The sequence below is a fragment of the Ostrea edulis genome, chromosome 8, assembly GCF_947568905.1.
Source record: "Ostrea edulis chromosome 8, xbOstEdul1.1, whole genome shotgun sequence".
In the NCBI taxonomy this organism is placed as follows: domain Eukaryota; kingdom Metazoa; phylum Mollusca; class Bivalvia; order Ostreida; family Ostreidae; genus Ostrea; species Ostrea edulis.
In genome coordinates this window covers 57,555,446-57,576,419 of record NC_079171.1, presented here as the reverse complement: position 1 = coordinate 57,576,419, position 20,974 = coordinate 57,555,446, and the positions used below count along the sequence as shown (strand labels likewise).

Sequence of the window (20,974 nt, the reverse complement as noted above, 5' to 3'; positions counted from 1 at the left end):
TCCCGTTATCTTGTACATATGTAAATACATACATTGAAATGTATATAATGTATAGTGGTAAAAAAGAAAACTCGTCAGTGGATGAGGTGAGGCTTGTAATGTGAGGAGTGGAACCAATCAAAAGAACCGGTTCTCTTTCTTATTCAGATTTGATAATGTATACATTCCCTATTATACACGAGTAATTAATTTTCGCGTTCATTTGCGAAAGAAATTAAAAAATTACAGAGAAACTGTAGGTGCTGGTGTTTAAATTACTAAACCAGCTGAATTTTCCGACCAGTATGTTTCATTGGGGAGTTTTTCCACATCACTGATTAATGCATCGTTGTATTTATATAACACTGGGAAGTTTACATTTTCGCGGATTCGCACTGAAATTGCTCAACTAATATAATGAATATGCACTATACATGAAGTTGTTATTTTATAATAAATAACAATATATAATGTTTATTTATTTGCTGCTAAATCAGAGTTTTTGTTTGTTTTTTAACTGCTCTATGGTGTCCAGTGATTGTCTTGGAATTTAACCATTTCGCTCACCTTACGTGAACATCTAGTACATGTTATAGGCGCGTCCCACAGCTCACCTTACGTGAACATCCTTACGTGAACATCTAGTACATTGTAGGCGCGTCCCACAGCTCACCTTACGTGAACATCTAGTACATTGTAGGCGCGTCCTACATCTCACCTTACGTGAACATTTACAGGTAGTAGATTATAGGAGCGTCCTACAGGATTTCTTTAAAAGTCGACATAGAGAGGATATGCAAGTTGAGATACACAGTTCCGGGGCAGAATCAGAAACTATTCAGGAGCGGAATCAAGAATTATTCAGAGGGGGTGGGGGGTTCGACCAAAGATGGTACTTTATCCGTCCAAAATTGGAGATCGTGGACCCCAAACCAATTTTTCTTAAAGATATCAGCTAAAGGTGGAAGGGGTCTTGCAACCTCCGTAACCCCTTTCTCCCGTCTGAATCCGCCACTGAAAAGTGAATACATACATGCATTTATCGCGCCTATATATAACCGATACCTCGCGCGGCATAGAGAAATTCTTTAATTTAAGGTTTATATATCAATATCATTATTCGTTCCATCTTTAGTCGAACCCCCCACCCCCTCTGAATATTGATATTTGCTCTCACTGGTTCTGAAGTAGAATTAGACATGGGAAAATGTGAGAATAAACTTTATACATTTGCTTGACAAAACAGGTATTGGAACGTATTTGAGACATATCAAAATGTATTGATAAGATGCGAGATAAATTTCTCTCAGGAATATGTTTGAAGTAATTAACGTTAAACTCCGCCAAATGATGACTTTTCAATGATAATCATAACAGCAAAGAACAACCCTGGATATATATCGATATTGACTTTGATGTCAATATTGACAATCATAAATGTCAGTATTGACTCTATGTATACACTACTCCACATTACATTTTTTTGGATTTCAGTTAAAGAACTTAAGCGGCCCCAGACCTTTTCTTTGGAATGGAATGCTTGAGTCAATAATAGTATTATGAGCCATATTCTGACCATGCATCGGTCTTGCTTCCGTCATCATATTTCCGGATTTCACATTCATATGCAAAGTGTTCGAAAAGGGTTTTGCACCAAGAACGTCTCTCAAATTTCGAAGAATAACATTTCTGTTCGGGTCGTTATTAATTCTGCTAAATTGGGAGGGCGTCAGGGGCAATAACTTAGTCCGCTGATTTTTGTAGTTGACGACCATGTTAGAAAGCATGGGCTGATGTACAGCAACGGGCACCTGTTGGCTGCTTTGTGTTTTCTCCGGCGTTTGCCAATGACTGTAAATGGTGTTTCTCGATTCGATAACGTTTCGCACTTCCGGTAGCAAGTGTGTTAGGGCGGACAAAGGTATCTGGTCCAATACTGATGAAGAAATAGCATTAGGATGAGCGGTTTGTTGATAAAACTGGTTTCGGGATGGTAGGAGATAAGACTCCGTCACATTTTTGTTTTTGTACTGAACATCCTGAAGTCGCGGGCTTATATCGGGCTGAATATTCTGCATCCGCGGGCTTATATCGGGTTTAACATTCGGAATCCGTGGTTTAATATCGGGCTTTCTTAAAACTCTAGGTTCTGGTGCCAAAGTGGTCGTCTGCACAATCTTCCGTTTTTTCTGTGACATTTTATTCATCTTCGCTTTCTTCTGGACCTTTTTCTTTCTGGGGCGTTGCTTTCTCTTGGCTTGTGACGGACGGTTGTCCTCATTGACTGACGGGTTGGCGGACGGAGTCGGAGATTGCTGATCTCTTATCTTATCAATGAAATCACCAGGCAGGAAGTCGAGATCGAGGGCACTGATGACTGCAACAGACATTTCCCTTATGAAGACCTTTTGAAACACTAGTATTGATCCGGGAACTTTGATACGAGATACAGGGTTAGGATGGGTATATATACATGTACTAAGGTAAGATATACATATGTAGACTCTAGCATGCATGCTTACAAAAAACAAACTACTGACTAGGGAAAAATTAACGCCTTTATTATTAGATATATGAATAGTACATGCAATGTTTAAAGCATGCACAGTAGTGGAGTTCTATTTCACACTGATACACGGTACTGAACAGAAAGTTGATAGAAATATTTGCAAGACCGTATACAGCCTTAAGTCCGCTCAGGACTGATTATGTTCAAAGTCGATTTCACATGCATGTAGTTTCAATTTCACAGATAAAAGTGACAGTGGAAATTACAAATATTAAATTGCAGCGAAAATAGAGCTGTTTATTTCAACAGAGCATGCTAGTAGTGTTATAATAAGTAACAATCACAACCACAGCTAGACAATAAAAATATCAAATTCGTTTGCGCAGCGCATCTGTTGTTCAGTAAACATTCCAGGAAAGGCTATATTTTATATATGAAGTATACATGTATCTACATATATATATTATCTTGTATTAGCTTTATCCAACGAGTTGAAATGGTTAAGTTTCGCTAACCAAATACACCCACCATTTCAATGATATAAATTCACACTATCACAGACATTCGGTTTATTCAATATCAATTAAAAAATTTCAAATTCTACTCAACTTCAAGTAATGTGTCGGCGTCTTCATACTTATGCGCAACATCCGGAATCACATTTAAGGAGGTGTACTGCACCAGAGAAATTTAATATGGTTAAAAAGTGGAGGATATGTACAACAATGTTTTGAAATTGAAAATTTTCAAATTTACTTTATTTAGTCAAAAAATACAGTTTTAGAACAAAGTAATCCGAAAAGAAAAAAATTAAAACCACTGCTGGACTCGAACCCGCGATTTACAGTTCAGCATCCGACGTGCTAACCTACTGAGCTACTTAGCTAGCCGACGATTTTATTAAATGAATAGACTAATATTGCTGATATTTATATTTTCACCAATGCCTTTAAAGGACGTCAGCCATTATGACGATGTAGAGTACCTCCTTAACTAACGAGTGTTGAATAAAGCTATGGTATCCCATCGTGATGTACATCACACAAATGAAATGCCATTTTATACAAATTATTACATGTATTAATTAAGGAGTACTTGAACTAATACAAGATGTACATAAGTATCTGATCATGCTTTTAATTGAATATAAAATCATTCACGGACATAACTATAAAGAGTAGAGTAGTGAATATATAAACTGTTTCCACACATCGAACCTTTCCCCATTACGAAAGACTACGTCTACAACTATCAAAATCAACACAAAATCATATACACTCACATCATGCAGAATATTTTGGCACCATTAGAAAACAAAGGTATAAGATTACATTTTTAAATTGTATCTAAATCATACAATTCTATATAATAAGAACACCTGCTATCGAGCGCGTTAACTGCATTTGGTAGATTAATGACGTCACCGAGTTATTTGTTTGGAAAATTCCCTCTAAGGAAAAGTCTCTCTATGGGGTGGAAACCTTTAATTGAAATGGACAAATTTATGAAACTGGTGCATAATACAACAATGAAAATAATTCTGTTATACTTTTAGATGTAAATGACAATATACTAATGCAGGCCCCTAAGAACAGGGGGAGGGGGAGAGGTCTGTAGGACTAGGACTGGAACAGTCCTGAAAGAATAAAGGAAGTACATGTAGACCCCTAGGGATAAAAAGAAAATGGCATGTAGGAATAGGAAGGAAGTAGGTCTGTAGGAATAGGGAGGGGTAGGTACGTAGGACTAAATATGGGGCAGCCCTGAAAGAATAAAGGAAGTAGACCCTTGGGAAGTAATAAGTAGGCCTGTAGGAATAAGAAGGAAATATACCCTTAGTAATAAGAAGGAAGTAGACCCTTAGTAATAAGAACGAAGTAGATCCTTAGCAATAAGAAGGAAGTATAATTGTAGGAATAGGGAGGGGTAGGTATGTAGGAATAGGTATGGAACAGAGCTGTAGGAATAAGAAGGAAATATGCCCATAGGAAAGGGGACGGAACAGCCCTGTGTAGGAATAGGTGAAGTATACCCTTAGGAATAAGAAGGAAGTGGGATTGTAGGAACATGGAATGAACAGACCCGTGGGAATAAAGGAAGTAGACCCGTAGGAATAAGAGAGGAATAGGTCCATAGGAAAAGGGATAGGGATGGAACAAGCATGTAGGTGAACAGGAAAGAAGTAACCCCGGAAAAATAGAATGGGAGTAGATCCTTTGGAATAGGACAGAGGTAGACCCGTATAGGAATAGAGGTGGAGTAGACCTATAGGAATATACAAGGAGGAGTTAGTCAGTAGGAGTAGGGTAGGAGTTAGTCAGTAGGAGTAGGGTAGGAGTTAGTCAGTAGGAGTAGGGTAGAAGTTAGTCAGTAGGAGTAAGGTAGGAGTTAGTCAGTAGGAGTAGGGTAGGAGTTAGTAGGAGTAGGGTAGGAACAGACTTATAGGAATAAGGAGGAGTTAGTCAATAGGAGTGGAGTAGGAGTTAGTCAGGAGGAGTAGGGTAGGAGTTAGTCAGTAGGAGTAGGGTAGAAGTTAGTCAGTAGGAGTAGGGTAGGAGTTAGTCAGTAGGAGTAGGGTAGGAGTTAGTAGGAGTAGGGTAGGAACAGACTTATAGGAATAAGGAGGAGTTAGTCAGTAGGAGTGGAGTAGGAGTTAGTCAGTAGGAGTAGGGTAGGAGTTAGTAGGAGTAGGGTAAGAACAGACCTATAGGAATAAGGAGGAGTTAGTCAGTAGGAGTGGAGTAGGAGTTAGTCAGTAGGAGTAGGGTAGGAGTTAGTCAGTAGGAGTAGGGTAGGAGTTAGTCAGTAGGAGTAGGGTAGGAGTTAGTCAGTAGGAGTTAGTCAGTAGGAGTAGGGTAGGAACAGACCTACAGGAATAAGGAGGAGGCTTGTAAGAACAGGGAGGGAACAGGGAGGTCGAAACTTCCAAATTGAGAAGGTCAGTTAATAACTATCAATGAAGACTAATTCCTCCCCTTCCCATAAGGGCCTGCAACATGAGATTAATATAATCTGAAATATCTTGAAGATAAAGCAAACAATTACATCGTTAGTTTTTGCTTTGTCAAGTTCTCATACTTAATTTCATATTACAAATATATGTCAGAATATTTTCTCTTGATGGAAACTTTAACTTTAAAGTAATAATTTTATTTGTCAGCGTAAATCATCCCAACTTACTTTCTTTTGAATGAAATAGAAATCCTGAGATATAATAGTCATACCTTCAGATGCAAAGCTATCAAATGGAGAGATGGGCGCGTTCATAAGCTGGAAGGGATTAACCGGAACTCGCCTCATTTCACAAATTGATGTGACGTCACGTCCACGTGTCTTGAAAATTGGATCACATGAATCACAGGCACGCCTTTGAAAGAATAATGAAATATTCGTTGTAAACTTCAGCAGTTTAGCAGATAATGTGATTACCAAGTGACCCGGAAGTGACCTGGAGTTCGTCGTTTCGTGTTCCGCTCGTTCCTTGGTCTTGTTCAACGTAAGACGTAAATATCAAGCTGTCCTTCGCCAAACGCTCGGCATTTATAAATGTGAAAATACAGGTCTTTTAGATGAGATATTAAAAACGGATGTCCCATGTCCCGACAGACGTTAGCACCATAAAAGAACCCTCACTGCTACAGCCATGAGCGCTACTTGTTCCTATATGTAACCTACAGCTGGTGACGTCTCAATATGAGTGAAACACTTTCAAAGGGTCATTAAAGTAACAAAAATATCAGAGATAAAAGATCATCAGCGACTTTTCAATTTTTGAAATAAGAGGATAGGCTACAATATTGTCGACATACGTTTTGACTGCACGATTTTGTAATTCTGCCATGATTTTGCTAAGATTTTCTTTGGTACGCTGTTGTAAGATTCCGCGGGAGCGCGTTGGTTGCCATTTGTAAGTGGACATGCACATTACCAATTTCAGCTGTTTATACTGACCACTGAGGGTATATTTCTAGCATTGTTTTTCAGAGGCAAATACATTAGTTTGAACTTCCGTTAATTCACAATTTTTATAATATTTTACACCAACTTTTCTTGCTTCACAAAAATTCATTCTCTAGAGCGACTACATGGCGACAAAGGGAAATAACTTTTGGTAAAATGACTTCATACGTCTGGTCCGGAAATAATAAAGAGAGGAATGATCTTACAATGCTTGTATATAAATCAACATGTAGATAATCTAGCCAGTCTTCCTTTTTAAGAAAAGCTGTACTGATTTCAAAGTGTAAAATTAACCAAAAACAAATTGTAGTGGGTTTCAACCCACCCCCCCCCCCCCACCCCCCCACCCCCCACCCCCAACCAAAAGAAAAAATAAAACCAGCATGTTGGTGTAAATTCGAGTTCGATGTTGAAGAGATGTCCTAGTTTATCATATTTCTACTTTCCCTTTTTACTTTCTCTTTTGGTGGAAGCAATTCATAATTGTAGGTTTCATAAAAATCAGTGATTGCGCAGTAGACTACTTACTCGCACTGGACTCCGGCGATGTTGGAACAGTCCCACGTGGCACAGGGGTCAGGATCACAGTGTGTCTGTGGTCTGCCATTGGGACAGAGAACGGTTGGCGCTGGAGGGATAAATAGTTAGTAATGTCTTGTTCACATAGATAGCTCTAAATATCGGGCGTTTCTTAGGTATGTTCCATAAATTATGCATTTTTCTATTTTCAAAATTATGGTCACAACTTCACATATTTATTTTTAATGTTACTTATGCACACTATTCCTGGTGAGAAATTACACATTTTTGGGTAGAGGGCTAGAATATAGGCTATGCTTGTTGCCCAATTCTTTTCACTTTTTGTGAATAAAATTATCATAAATCAAATTGCCCTCTAATCATTTCACTAACATAATGAGGTTGTTTTTTTTTAAATTCTTCTTCTTGTGTTTTATCTGAATTCTTTGTTACTCATTAATTATCTGTAAACAATCAACACAGGTGGACAAAACAATACCAAAAGGATTTGGACGATTATGTTTGCTTCAAAAGAGAGTTTGACAATAACTTCTACTTTAATGATTTGTTAATTTCTATAGTGGTTTATTCTAACCCATACCACGACTACCACAAAAACAGATCACAGGACTTCAGCCAATCCAGTGTTATGACTGTTTAGGTCTTTCCCGCTAATTAGTGCCCGGAACCGGATGTTACACGGGGGATTTTACTTACCAGTCATTGTGAATTCTACAGTGGTTGCTTCTAAAGTATTCAGTCAAAGTCAACTGACTGGGGGCCACTGACCGGTTGCGCGGTACCACAACTATGTGTAGAATAGGTCTCTATTGCTGTGAAATGACCACGGCTTGTTTACATTTTGATATTAAATCAGGGATGTAAAATACCGTGTACCCCCGATCACTGAACTCCACAATTTATTGATTTGATTTATCGACAACTTTAAGATGTTTTGTTAATGTAAAATCTGAAAATCAAGTATACAAGCACATCTTGTGAATTTCACAATTTTTAGAGTCGTTATCTGACTGAGTTCAAATTTTAGTATAAAACGAGAGAGAGAGAGAAACTATTCCGGTATTTTCTTTTTACTTTCATCCAAGGATGAAATTTATATTCAAAGTAAAGGTCAGAAATATACATGCATACAGTTTAGGTATGCAATATTTTTTCTTCCAGAGAAAGGTGACTTCTGTTATATTTCCTACTCGGACGTCTGGGGCGTAATGTAAGTCACTACAGACTAAAGGTGTACGTGCAGCTTCACCAAATTTTAATGTGCATCAAATAAAGATGGCTTGACATGGTAGTTTCCTTTATTGTATTTCATTGATCACGTCATTTCCTGTATTTCATTGATCACGTCATTTCCTGTATTTCATTGATCACGTCATTTCCTGTATTTTATTGGTCACGCTATTTCCTGTATTTCATTGATCACGTCATTTCCTGTATTTTATTGATCACGTCATTTCCTGTATTTCATTGATCACGTCATTTCCTGGTTTAGTACAACCACGACAACAGCTAAATTCGGACTAAAACGCAAAAAAAAAAAAAAAAAAATGGTGAAAGTGCAGTTATTTGAGAAATGTTAGCCTAATTCCATGGACATTGACAGGGATCGGTCTGTGCGGATTGAGGAGTTCTATCTAAAGACATTTATCTACGGTTCTGGGAATTCTAACCTCCTGTGGCACTGGTGAAGAAAGATAGACCCTCTGTAGTGGGAAAAGGAGAAAGTGTGGAAATACCTAGTGGGAAAAAGTGCGAGATACATAACTAATAAGTGTGTTGCACGACAATGAATGACATGTGATACGTAACTATTAAGTGTGTTGTACATGTGATACGTAACTAATAAGTGTGTTGTACAACAATGAATGACACGTGATATGTAACTAATAAATGTGTTGTACGACTATGAATGACACGTAATACGTAACTGATAATTGTGTTGTACGTAAGGCGATGAATGACACGTCATGCGTGATGATACGAACCACTTACTATCCATTAATTGCACATGATATAAGAGGACTCAGAATTGAATTCATTAAGATAAACATCCAACACCCACCCCCACCCCCTAATACCAAAAAAAAAAAAAAAATAGTTATGTATGAAAACTTGAAATATTTCAAATAAAAAAAAAAGTTTTCCGTTCTTTCTATTGCCATTAATAAAATTCCGATGTATAAATGAAAATTTGCGTTCATGATGAATTCTACGTGCACAGAGGGATCGTCATTTCTACAACGCTTTATCTGCGTACCTCTGGGCAGTTCCTCGAGACCCTGAGAGACACTGCTGCCTGCTAAAAAGGTGGATAGACAACAATATAAACAACCCAAGTTACCTATATATCTCTGTCAATGAAAATAAAGCAACAAATTAGATCGCGTAGCTGTTTCGCACAGCAAAGCACTGAAAGCAAATTAAAACGAAGTAAGCTACACTGAGCGCATGTGCGACATGAATATGCTGAAGCATTACATGTAAGCATACAGACATTAAGATATTTCAATAAAACTAGTACATCTGTAACATTTCATGCACAATACCCACCATTGCCTCGTTTTAAAATCGAAAGAAGCTGATTGGCTGTTTGCACAAGTGTCTCGGCTACTTTGATTGCATCTGCATTATTTAACGTCGGCTGAGTGTTTGAGACCCCATTTGTTATTCCTCCATTCTGTGTGGCTAAAAAAAGAACAGAAATTGCGTTTCTTATCTATGACACACAACAGATTCGTCCCAAACTTAACCGTGACTACGGATAACTCCAATAGATCTACATTTTACGTGTCACGCGGAAAATGCATTGAGGTTTGCATTGACTAAAAAGTTACTGAAAGGTCATTGCAAATTCAGTAAATGATAACTTCAATATCATTGAATGGTCATTCCAATGCCATTAAATGACCACTTCAATATACATGACCACTCCAATGTAAAGGTGAAGATAACGAAGAGTGATCAATCTCTCAACACCTATAAGGAATACCAAAATTGAGAGTCGGGCAAATTCGGACTCCTGGATATACCAGAGTTGGGATCATGTGCCTAGGAGGAGTAAGTATCCCCTGTCAACCGGTCCTCCAAATGACCACTCCAATGCCATTCAATGACCACTGTTATGTTCCTTCCTGTCCAGTGCAATCTCATTGAATGACCACTCCAAAATAACAGATCGGTATGTCCTTCAGTAACTTCATAGTGACCGTTTGTTTCAATTTCATCACAATACTTCACTGTGTTACAAAAGACTTAATATCAAAGGCATAAACTAGAAGTGCTGATGGCATCGTGTACCGACTACTGCCATCTAAATGCATCTAGAATACAAATCTGATGATTGAAATTAATAAAGCAATGATTGAACTTTTTATTATAACGGTCCCAGTACACGCGTGGTGTGCACTATTGCATCGGTGTCACTGCTGATCATGAATACAAATCATTAAGGAAAGTCTTATAAAACAACTCCGACAGGACGATTTTGAAGGTCTGTGACGCGTTTAGAAAAGCTCGGGATTGTGTGTGTTTTTCATGCACTGTGTTGACAGTGATATATACACAGTTCCCTCTCCTTTGACATTTCGACTGTCAGCTATCTAAAAATAATTAAATTCTCATTATCTGCTCATCTGGTGTCAATTACACTGCTAATCTTAAAATGTCAGGTAGTGTATAGATTTGAATTAAACAAAAACAGTAAAAGATATTTCAAACATCCCCGTAACAAGAATGTGTATTTTGAAATTGATATGCTTTACTTTTTTGTATGTATAAAGGAAGCTTGTTGATGGGGAAATTAAGACTTGATTGTGGTCACAGAAAGAATTACTGTCAATTACTACGCTGAGTAGTTCCTTGAAAAAAAAAAACACTTTCGAGATAATTAAAGTTTAAAAAAATATATACCACATTACAACAGTCCTATAAGATAATTAAATTGATACATAAAGTATTACAAAAAACCACACACCTTAAAGCAGACCTACGAGATAATAGAGTAAATAAAAACACGTTTAAATCAAATCTACAGGGAAAATTCAAATTAAACCAATAAGCTAGAAGATCCCTAGGGGATAATTCTATTCCTAAAGGACGTCATAATAAAGGCTTATGGAAGGATCAAATTGAATAAAGAATGTGCTTTTACACCGACTTTTTTTTAAATTGGCGACAGGATTTCATTTCTACTATGAGTTTTGTCGAAGATTGAGCCAGACGACGGGCTTAATATGAAACACCTAACACGTGCACCTTGTCAGAGTGGATAAAATGTACAGGAGGAATATCAAAATCTTGTATCTGTCACGTGAAAACCTAACACGTGCACCTTGTCAGAATGGATAAAATGTACAAGAGGAATATCAAAATCTTGTATCAGTCACGTGAAAACAAAAGGGTGTATCATCTACCGTTCTGTGTTCAATAAACCAGAAGAGATGAAAGAATTAGATAGGTTACACGAGGAATATGTTTTGGTTCCAGCTGCCAGAGCTTGTAATAACAGTGTCTTTGTTTGGAAGTATCAATATTACAACTTTATTTTAAACAAACTTGGTTTTAATTCCACTTCTGATAATCCAACTTATACTCCAACATCCATACGTCAAAAAGCATGTTTCAGTTTTAAACACATTTCATATTTCAGTCAATGAAAGAAAGAAATATCAATTACCGAACCTAGACTGAATTTCAAAACTTCACAAACCCCCTTACAAACAGAGATACATTGCTGGATCCAGTAAATGTTTTACCAAGCCCCTAGCTATCTTTCCTCCTCACGAAGAAATTAACTGCGGTGAAGGAGGAACTTCAGACATAGTATGCTATATGCAAGAAGTGATGTAAATCAAATATGGATTCCAAAACTTCCAAAGAAGTTGTAGAAAATTTGAAATCACAAACGTTGTCCAAACCATTTCTCACGATTGATTATAGACTAGGCTTTTTTAACCGCATAGAAAAAAATAGAACACTGAAATCTTCCTATCCTGTGTTCAATTGTTAAACTACGCACTAGCACTCTGAGGTTGATATAAAAAAAAAGACGGGGTTCCTAGGAGGAGTAAGCATCCCCTGTCGAATAATTTAATTGTCAGATACAAGGACACACCAGGATTAAGTATCATAAATGTCAACGGCAAACTAACAAGTTGATGAAATACGAGATGGCTTCATCTTCTCCATCGCCAAATTCCCATCTTTGAGTAGCAATATTCCATTATCACCTGCATATGATATTGACACACTGATCTTGACTGCGGATAACTCAGATCAGGATATAGGGCTCACGGCGGGTGTGACCGGCCAACGGGGGGTGCTTACTTCTCCTAGGCACCTGATCCCACCTCTGGTGTGTCCAGGGGTCCGTGTTTGCCCAACTATCTCTTTTGTATTGCTTATAGGAGTTATGAGATTGATCACTGTTCGTTATCTTCACCTTTATGGGATTTATGAGATTGATCACTGTTCGTTATCTTCACCTTGCATTCATGTCTTTCAACTGATTCTACAGTCAAGAACATTTTCTGCGTATGATCAAGATTTGAATCGAGGCAGGCTACTGACACGTTTTGGGGTTACAGGGGTTTTAACAATCTCGAATAAAGTCAGCAATTCTGTTGTCGTTAATATAATGAAAGGTGAAGATAACGAGTTATGAGACTGATCACTGTTCGTTATCTTCACCTTTCATTGTAAACTGCATTTAACTGAAATTGCTCCTGTTGAACTCAGTCAATTTGTCATGTCAGTATAGTAAGATTTTCCCCCGCGAAATTTACATGTAGGTGAAAGATAAAAGAAGTAAAAATAACAAACAGTGATTAGACTCATAAATCGTATAAAGAATACGAAAATGAGAGTAGGGCAAAGACGGATCCTTAAGAACACCAGATACGGTACCAAATGTCTTAGAGGAGTAGTCACCCCCTGTTGACCGATTTTAGTGTGAGAACTATACGATATGTTTGACACAAATGAGAAACATTGAAATGGAGCGAATTACACCCTTTGTAAATAACAACATCGTGAGAAAGGAGGGCGTTCGACACTGCGGGATTGAAACAGCTTAAAATTGATATTCATGGGTGACATTTTCCACATGCTAATTCAATCATATCAGACGAATCACATATACAATTATCCTTTGAAATCTTCGTCAATATTTACATAATTTTCTACTTACCATTTAACTGTCCTTGTACCCCCAAAACTGAAAGAAAAAACAAAAAGAAAACTATCAGCAACATCATTTGCAAACATTGAAATCAAAATATGAGATGATTCCCATATGAAAATGCACACCTAACCAGTGTAAAACATACCCTGTATATGTGTGTTCTTGTATATCGTGTACTGACTGTTATAAATATAGAGGTATCATCAATTGATGACATAAATTATTTCAATAGGTTACAAGTTTTAGAAATAATTGTGCAAATTATTGTTTGATTTTTGATTGTGTAATTTATAATACATGTACAGGTATATAGAGGAGGAAAATTACAATTATATTGAAATTGCATTGTTCAGGGGCCTTTTTAAAAACAATTGAATTACAAGAAAATAGCAGTTGTGGACAGGTCATTGCTATCAAAACTCAGGTAGACTGGGCTTCCTCAAGATCTAAAGAATGCTTGTACTAATTGACTGTAGATATTGGCTGTTATTGTTATCAAAACACCTCTCTGGGGTAGCCCCAGATCACAGTGTCTGCAGATGTCACTCCACCTGAGATTTATTGTTAAATGTTTGATTGGCAGGCAGCTTACAATTTGGGGGTGTCAACTTAAAATTGGGTCTTTAACCAGTCTTTACTTCAAAATAATTTCCATATGCATGTTGTTCCGTGGCGGATCTAGATGGGGTTGTGAAATTTGAGACCTCCCTCTTTGCATGAATATTACAAATAAAAAATATCCTAGTGTGCCATTTTTAGGTCTTCAAACGAACTTTGGCAGCACACTTACATGTAGCCATCCCAAAACTGAAAATTACTGGATCCACCTCTGGTGTGTTGTGGCACATATTGATAAATTTTAAGGTCATGATGACTTTGTAACAATTAAGTGACAGAAACCATAAATCACGGAGTATACTTTGAAATGGATCAATTGTCCAGACATTATACAAGGAATGTCATCTCTGTACATGAAAGAATATTGTAAAAAATAATGATAGAGGAGCAACGCCGACTTATGATTTATTGGTCCTTAATAAATACTTATTAATAAATACTTATATCATGATCATTGGAAGCAGATAGATCAGGGTCACTAATTGCTCTGAGACAAATGACTAACACAGCCCTAGCAATCGATTTATATTGCTCTTAGTTTTTGCCTCCTAATGATAGAGTGAGGACATATACCTAGCAATTATTATGCTGCAACGCCATCATGAAATTGCCCAAAAAAGAAAAAAATCATCTGTTCTCTATGAGCTCCTACAACACAGTGAATTTTTCCTTATCCAGTATAAGCAATGTCGTTTGAGTCATTTCACAATAGGAACCACTCAAATCAATCTGATTAAAATCAGATCTTTGATCCGCTCCGGTTGTAGCAACATAACTTTTCCTGAGCAGATCAAAGATTTGAATTTAATCAGAGTGGACTCAATTGAATTGAAATGCATCTTATCTCGTCATGGATGATATTTTATTTTTCGATGCAAATTTGTAATGGGTGTCCAGTGTCTGTTTTTCATCCCTCTGTGAGTCTGTGATGATTGTTATATTGATTATTTCACTCCTGCCCACGTACAGAGGTGCGACAACCGAACACAAAATGTCTAATCTATATCTGAGGATAATCGATATGTCTGACCTATGTCCGAGGATAATCAATGTGTCTGATCTGTTTGATGATAATCAATATGTCTAATCTGTCTGATGATAATCAATATGTCTGATCTGTTTGATGATAATCAATATGTCTAATCTGTTTGATGATAATCAATATGTCTAATCTGTTTGAGGATAATCAATATGTCTGATCTGTTTGATGATAATCAATATGTCTAATTTGTTTGATGATAATCAATATGTCTAATCTGTTTGATGATAATCAATATGTCTAATCTGTTTGATGATAATCAATATGTCTGATCTGTTTGATGATAATCAATATGTCTAATCTGTTTGAGGATAATCAATATTTCTGATCTGTCTGAGGAAAATCAAGATTCAAGACACAATTAATAAAGTCTACCGCTGATCTAAGTATGTGGATAATCTACACAACTGTGACGGTGTTTCTGATTGGTCCATCTCTCATTACGAGTATGTGCTTCTCTAACAGACTTCATGATTGGATAACATATCAATTACGACATCTTTATTTATATCAGCATCGTCTAACGTTTCCTTATATAACAGATAAAACAAAGCACAAAGAAGAAAAGAAATATTCACCCCTGTCAACACATCATATTGTATACAGGGATGTTTTGTATGGCCAAAACCGCAAACGATCAGTGTGGGTTTGTTTTTTGGGGGTGAGAGCAGTGTTTTTGATTAATTAATCTACCGTCAGCTCGTGTCACATCCAGTAACAGACGCTTTAAATACTAGATTATTACTGGGCTGGTTCAAGTGAAAAGGAAGTATGCATACCTATAGGGGTAGAGATTCTCAAGAAATATGCATGCCAATAGGTGTAGAGACTCTCAAGAAATCTGCATGCGACCACGAAATATATCTAAGATTTTATTTAATATCTAGATTTCCGAAATCTTTGCATGTTCTGATATCTGTTTTCTCATGAATGCGCTGTACATAGTTGTGACCAATGCGGATAAATGTAGTACGTCTATAGGAACATCAGGAAGTTCCAACAGAAATGAAAGTAGAATATAAATATAAAAAGTTGAAAATACATGCGGGTATAAACTGCCCTGCTTCACGCCGGTATATTTACATAATGCGCTTCACGAAGTAGCCAGCGTGAGGGGCCGCGATTCATACCCTCACGTATGTTAAAAAAAATGAAATAATTTCTTATGAGTGAAGAGGTGTTTCCAATATTGAAGAAAAATTTGCATAAATGACTCGTATTGGGGTTTCAGGAATGCTATAATGTTATCTTTTAATAACCTTTAGGTTCGAAATAAATATTTAAACAAGAACATCGAATAAATTCCACGAGTTTTCAAAAAATCTTGATCTAAATCACGATTTGACATACAATGTAACCATGTTGTTAGGTGTGATAGATTGATTATTGATTTGGGGCTCTTAAGGGATTTCTGTAGAACATGCATGTTCATTTATATGTGAACTTTTAATATACTGAAGGAGAGAAAAAAAGAAAACGAAAGCATAGACATACACTATGTAGAGATGCTCCTTCTTCATTGACCGCATATGGTAATTAACCATGGCACTTATACATAGTAATTTTGCATTTCTGAATCATCAGACTGAAATTTAAGTATCTGATATGTGTGTTTACGCATGTCTACATCATTTAATGTGGTTTGCACAGTACAACCTGTCCAATGATTGCATTTTGAAATTCTGTCACGTAAACTGCAATTTATAATTCGATTCACATTTGCGTTTGGTGAATTTTTAATGAGTGAAATTGGTCTTCACACAAATATATTTACATCTCCAATGTTTTTACTTTTGATATCTGTACACATAGTAATGATAGCCATTTCCTCGTGAATGCGCTGCAGCTGTTAACAATGCGCGTATGAATATTGATAAATATAGTGCGTCTTTTTTAACGGCTGGGAATTCCAAAAGAAATAAAATTCAAAGAAGGATGTAAATTTTAAGAAATCGTATTTGAAAATTTAAGGTGTGCACAGCAACGCTTTACGTCAGCATTTCTTTCATGATTATAATTAATTCCATGACGTATGCAGCCGTGAAGCGTCCTAGTTCAAACCCTTATAAACGTATTCTCAAAATAAAGTTTATTTCTTAACTACTATCAATTGCCATGAATAAAAATAGATGAATAGCTTACAGCGAAGTAAGAAATGGAAAACACACATCAACATGTGTGTCGCGAATAGCGTTACAATATTAACTATACCGATGTTCCATTCGGCAAACTTCGGCAGATTCCGGTGATGTTTATGTAGTTAAAAAGTGTATTTCGTCAGCAGTTTTGTCATTGTCGCCATAGTGAAACAACTATATAGAATTTTTTTCTGTGAATTTTGAACATGCTTGCGTTTAAAAAAGTACATTCTCTCTACTATATACTAACATAACATTCACAACTTTATGTAATATTCCCACCATCTCTACAAAACCATCCCAGTTACTTAATTTCTTAAATCTCTTAGAACATTTGCAAATTATACCAGGCACCGTAAGTTTCTTAATTTTCCCCTAGGTAATCAGTCACAGAGTTTTGATACAGTATCATGCATCTGACGGCAATTACAAACATAGAGGGGTATTGTGCTACATGTCTCCAAAAAGCACAATTTATCAATGATTTCCTTCAGTGACGCACACACCCCTCCCTAAGACAGGGGGGGGGGGGGGTGTGTGTGTGTTACAATGGGGGATCACTTAAGAAACAAGCTCTGTGTTGTATTGACAACCCACAAACTTTTCCAAATCTACAAATCACTTTTCTCTCTATTTCCCTCTCTTAAATGCCCGGATTGGCAGTGTGTGACGTATATTATTTGGCGTCCCCGCCACAATACTGGACTGCTTTGTACTATAAATCCCATAATAGTAACCAAGAAATGACCTATTATGATCTCGTCTGTATATTTCACTAAGTGTACTCCCAATATTGATGTAATGGGAAAGAGAAACCAATTTGACGTAGATTTTCTTTGGTCAACCGCTATAACGATACAAAGTAAGGATATAGTGTTTAATACTGGAGTCCTACAGGGAACATTGATAGATAAATGTCCCCCTTTTGTTCTTTATGCGCTCATTTCCTCATTATTTTGGGATAAACGTCTTTATGCATTCTTACAAAGAGGACACACGCATAAATTAAGGAGCTGTACTACCTCATCATAATGGCTGACTTCCTTTCTAAACATGAATGAAAATTTAAATATCAACAATATTTGTATATGCTCCTTTAGAATCTTTTTTTTTTTTTTTTTAGCTGGGTAACTCATTCGATTAGTATGTCGACTGCTGATCTGTAAATCGTGGGCTCGAGTCCAGTAAGGGTTATGCATTTTTATTTTCAGATTACTTTTTATCAAATTGCTGTTTGTTTAACTAGATAAAGTAAATTTGAAAGTGTCTATATCCAGAACATTATTGTACAAATCCTCCACTTTTCATCTGTATCAAAATTCACTGGTGTGTTATTCCTCCTTAAAATAATTCACAGATGGACTTTGAGATTCCGGGAAAAAAGTTCTCAACTATTTATATTCCATGCTTCTTTTATTGTTCCTTTTTTATGATGTTGTTGGCAAGGTCAAGTGAATTTAGAATAATAAACAATCCGCACCTGTTGTTTTCGATACAAAATTATGACGGCTGAATATTGGATAATTGATAATAATTGCACCAAGAAGCGCCTGATATTGAGCCTATCAAAGTGTGTCTAATTGTAATATCTGAGACAAGAAAAACTTTCTTCATTTATCACTATAAGAAATTGCATATCTACTCAATCTTATATAATCAAATGCATAACTATAAGTATTAAATAGATATGATGCATGAGAATTGTCATTACGGTTATATTTATTAAATATCAGTGTGTGTTTTATGTCGATATTAAGTGTGACGGTGCACTGTCCCTGATAACAGCTGTGTGATTGTTCCAGAGTGACGTACGTTCTTAAGATATTATCTTACAGTTGCTATGTGAGATTTATGATGAACCTGGTGGTATTGAATTTTCACTCGCTGCACACTTGATAGTGAACCTTATTTGATTCTTTTCTAACTGAAGAGCAACAACAAAATATATTTGACAATTCTTTAACTGGTTAGCAAAATGAAATGTATTTGACAATCCTCTAACTAAAATGAAATTCTTTGACAATTCTCTAACTTTAGAACAAATATGAAATGTATTAGACAATACACTTAAACTGGACACCAAAAATGGAAATCTAATAGACGATATCTGACAATTCTCTAACTTTCGAGCAAAAATAAAATTTATTTGACAATTCTCTTAAGTTTAGAGCAAAAATTAAATCTATTTGACAATTCTCTAACTATAGAGCAAAAATGAAATCTGTTTGACAATTTTCTGATTGATGAGCTATGATGAAATCTTGTCACTTTTGATAGGAATGATTGACACCCCAGCTGGAGAAATTAATCTTCTGTCAACCATCTACAGAGAATCATAAGGAAATTACTGCACAAGCGCTCATTCATGAATTCAATTATTATTATTTTTTGTAATAATTCTTAAAATTCTCACCATTCCCTGATCACGTGACATTGACTACATAAGTAGATTTATGCTGGTTTGGAAATGTTCCGTCTTTAAAGGTATAAATAGACTGCAGTGCATAGCGCTATTGTTAGATTTTTTCATCGTTTTAAGGAGGAAAAACACATCGTTTTAATGGCCGACTTCCCTTTGAAACATGGATGAACATATAAATACAAGCAATATTTGCATATTTAATTAAATCTAATTGAGGAGCCGGGTAGCTCAGAGAAGTAATGATTTGTAGTGTGTGGGCTCGAATCTAGCAGTGGTTCTTTTTTTTTTTTTTTCCAGTTCGCTTTGTACCGTAAATTTTAATTTTAAAATATTAATTTACACATATCTTTTACTTTCCATTCATATCAGCTTTCTTTAGTGTATTATTCCTCCTTAAAAACAAATTAAACCCTTAGCTCGACATAATCATTTATCAAGGAGAGAGAAAATTAATTATGATATATCTCATGTAAAAAAAAAAATGATAATGATTTGAAAACTTGTATCACATATCTTGTTATCACTGAGAGGACCTGTATACACGGGGACGCCTCACCAAAGACAAGGTGAGTGAGGGAGATATGCATTATGTAAATGAACCCATTAAAGGTGGAAATGTTAACCGTTGTTACGAAAGGTTGAAATTTCTTTCGTAAATCATTTTCTTAAATATTACATTTCAGAGGTAGTAGAGCGTATCTTTGTGGTATATCAGAGGGCTGTGCTTCTATTGTACCAGAACTCCATTCTTTTAATCCCCCGCTCCTCCTCTTAAATTAACAGATATAATATTATGATTTATAAGTATCCTCTTAATATAATATACGGTCTTATACCCCCTCCCAACTTTCAAATGAACACAAACTCACTCACACCAACTTTCAATAACAGTGGGAAAATATAGCTTCAAAGATGATAGAGAGAGAAAGAGAATGAAAGAGAGAGAGAGAGAGAGAGAGAGAGAGAGAGAGAGAGAGAGAGAGAGAGAGAGAAGGGACTGGTGTATAGACAGCCAATTCATCCAAGACCCCGCTCCAGAAAGTCGTATTGATTTATGAATACAATGCAGGAAGAAGAATATATTAAGATTAAAAAAAAAACTAATTAAAAACATTAATCTTACCTGTGATAGAGGAAATAACTACTAAAAGCAGCATGTTAATACGGGAGTATCTCTGTCGGGCTGGTATATATTATTGCGCTGTCATTAACGCGCGCTTTATATATAGTCCACGTTAGGTACCAGATCTCACGTGGTCTGCTGTCAGGAGACATTGTCGATATGAATAATTCTGCATATCAACAAGGAAGCGTGAACAGAGTCTCATGTCCCAGAGCCGATGTTATTTACCCCCCCCCCCTCCCACTCAGCAATTCTTCACAGGAATGGATCTATGCTATTACTGTAATTAAAAAGTTTTTACTGCGTAATGAATGATTTAGGTCAACTCTACATTAGCACACGTAAATTCTTAAACTGATTAATTGCAGTTTTTCTAATATATTCTTTTTTTTTATCTCTACGATAACACACTAAACAAAAGCTTTGAAATATTAAAGGTTGCACAATGCGAGATGCCGTAAGGAA

The 20,974-nt window shown here is 36.3% G+C and overlaps 2 protein-coding genes across 3 annotated transcripts; both read right to left on the bottom strand.

Annotated features, from left to right (window-relative positions):
• Positions 1-182: 182 nt before the first annotated feature.
• Positions 183-2,495, bottom strand: LOC130049237 (uncharacterized). The gene is made up of 2 exons (XM_056146585.1): positions 653-2,495; positions 183-546 (listed from the first exon to the last, which is right to left on the bottom strand). Exon 1 carries the CDS (start codon positions 2,493-2,495, stop codon positions 1,470-1,472), a length of 1,026 nt encoding a protein of 341 aa, XP_056002560.1. The 3' UTR covers positions 183-546; positions 653-1,469.
• A 24-nt stretch (positions 2,496-2,519) lies between these two features.
• LOC125661248 (uncharacterized) lies at positions 2,520-20,689 on the bottom strand. Of its 2 annotated transcripts, XM_048893208.2 has the most exons (6): positions 20,510-20,689; positions 13,176-13,202; positions 9,539-9,673; positions 6,977-7,076; positions 5,713-5,855; positions 2,520-3,969 (listed from the first exon to the last, which is right to left on the bottom strand). In XM_048893208.2, exons 1-6 carry the CDS (start codon positions 20,541-20,543, stop codon positions 3,917-3,919), a joined length of 492 nt encoding a protein of 163 aa, XP_048749165.1. In that variant the 5' UTR covers positions 20,544-20,689; the 3' UTR covers positions 2,520-3,916. The 2 variants fall into 2 exon arrangements, with proteins under 2 accessions (XP_048749165.1, XP_048749164.1); XM_048893207.2 differs by lacking the exon at positions 20,510-20,689 and having other exon boundaries at positions 13,176-13,257.
• Between the last annotated feature and the right edge of the window lie 285 nt (positions 20,690-20,974).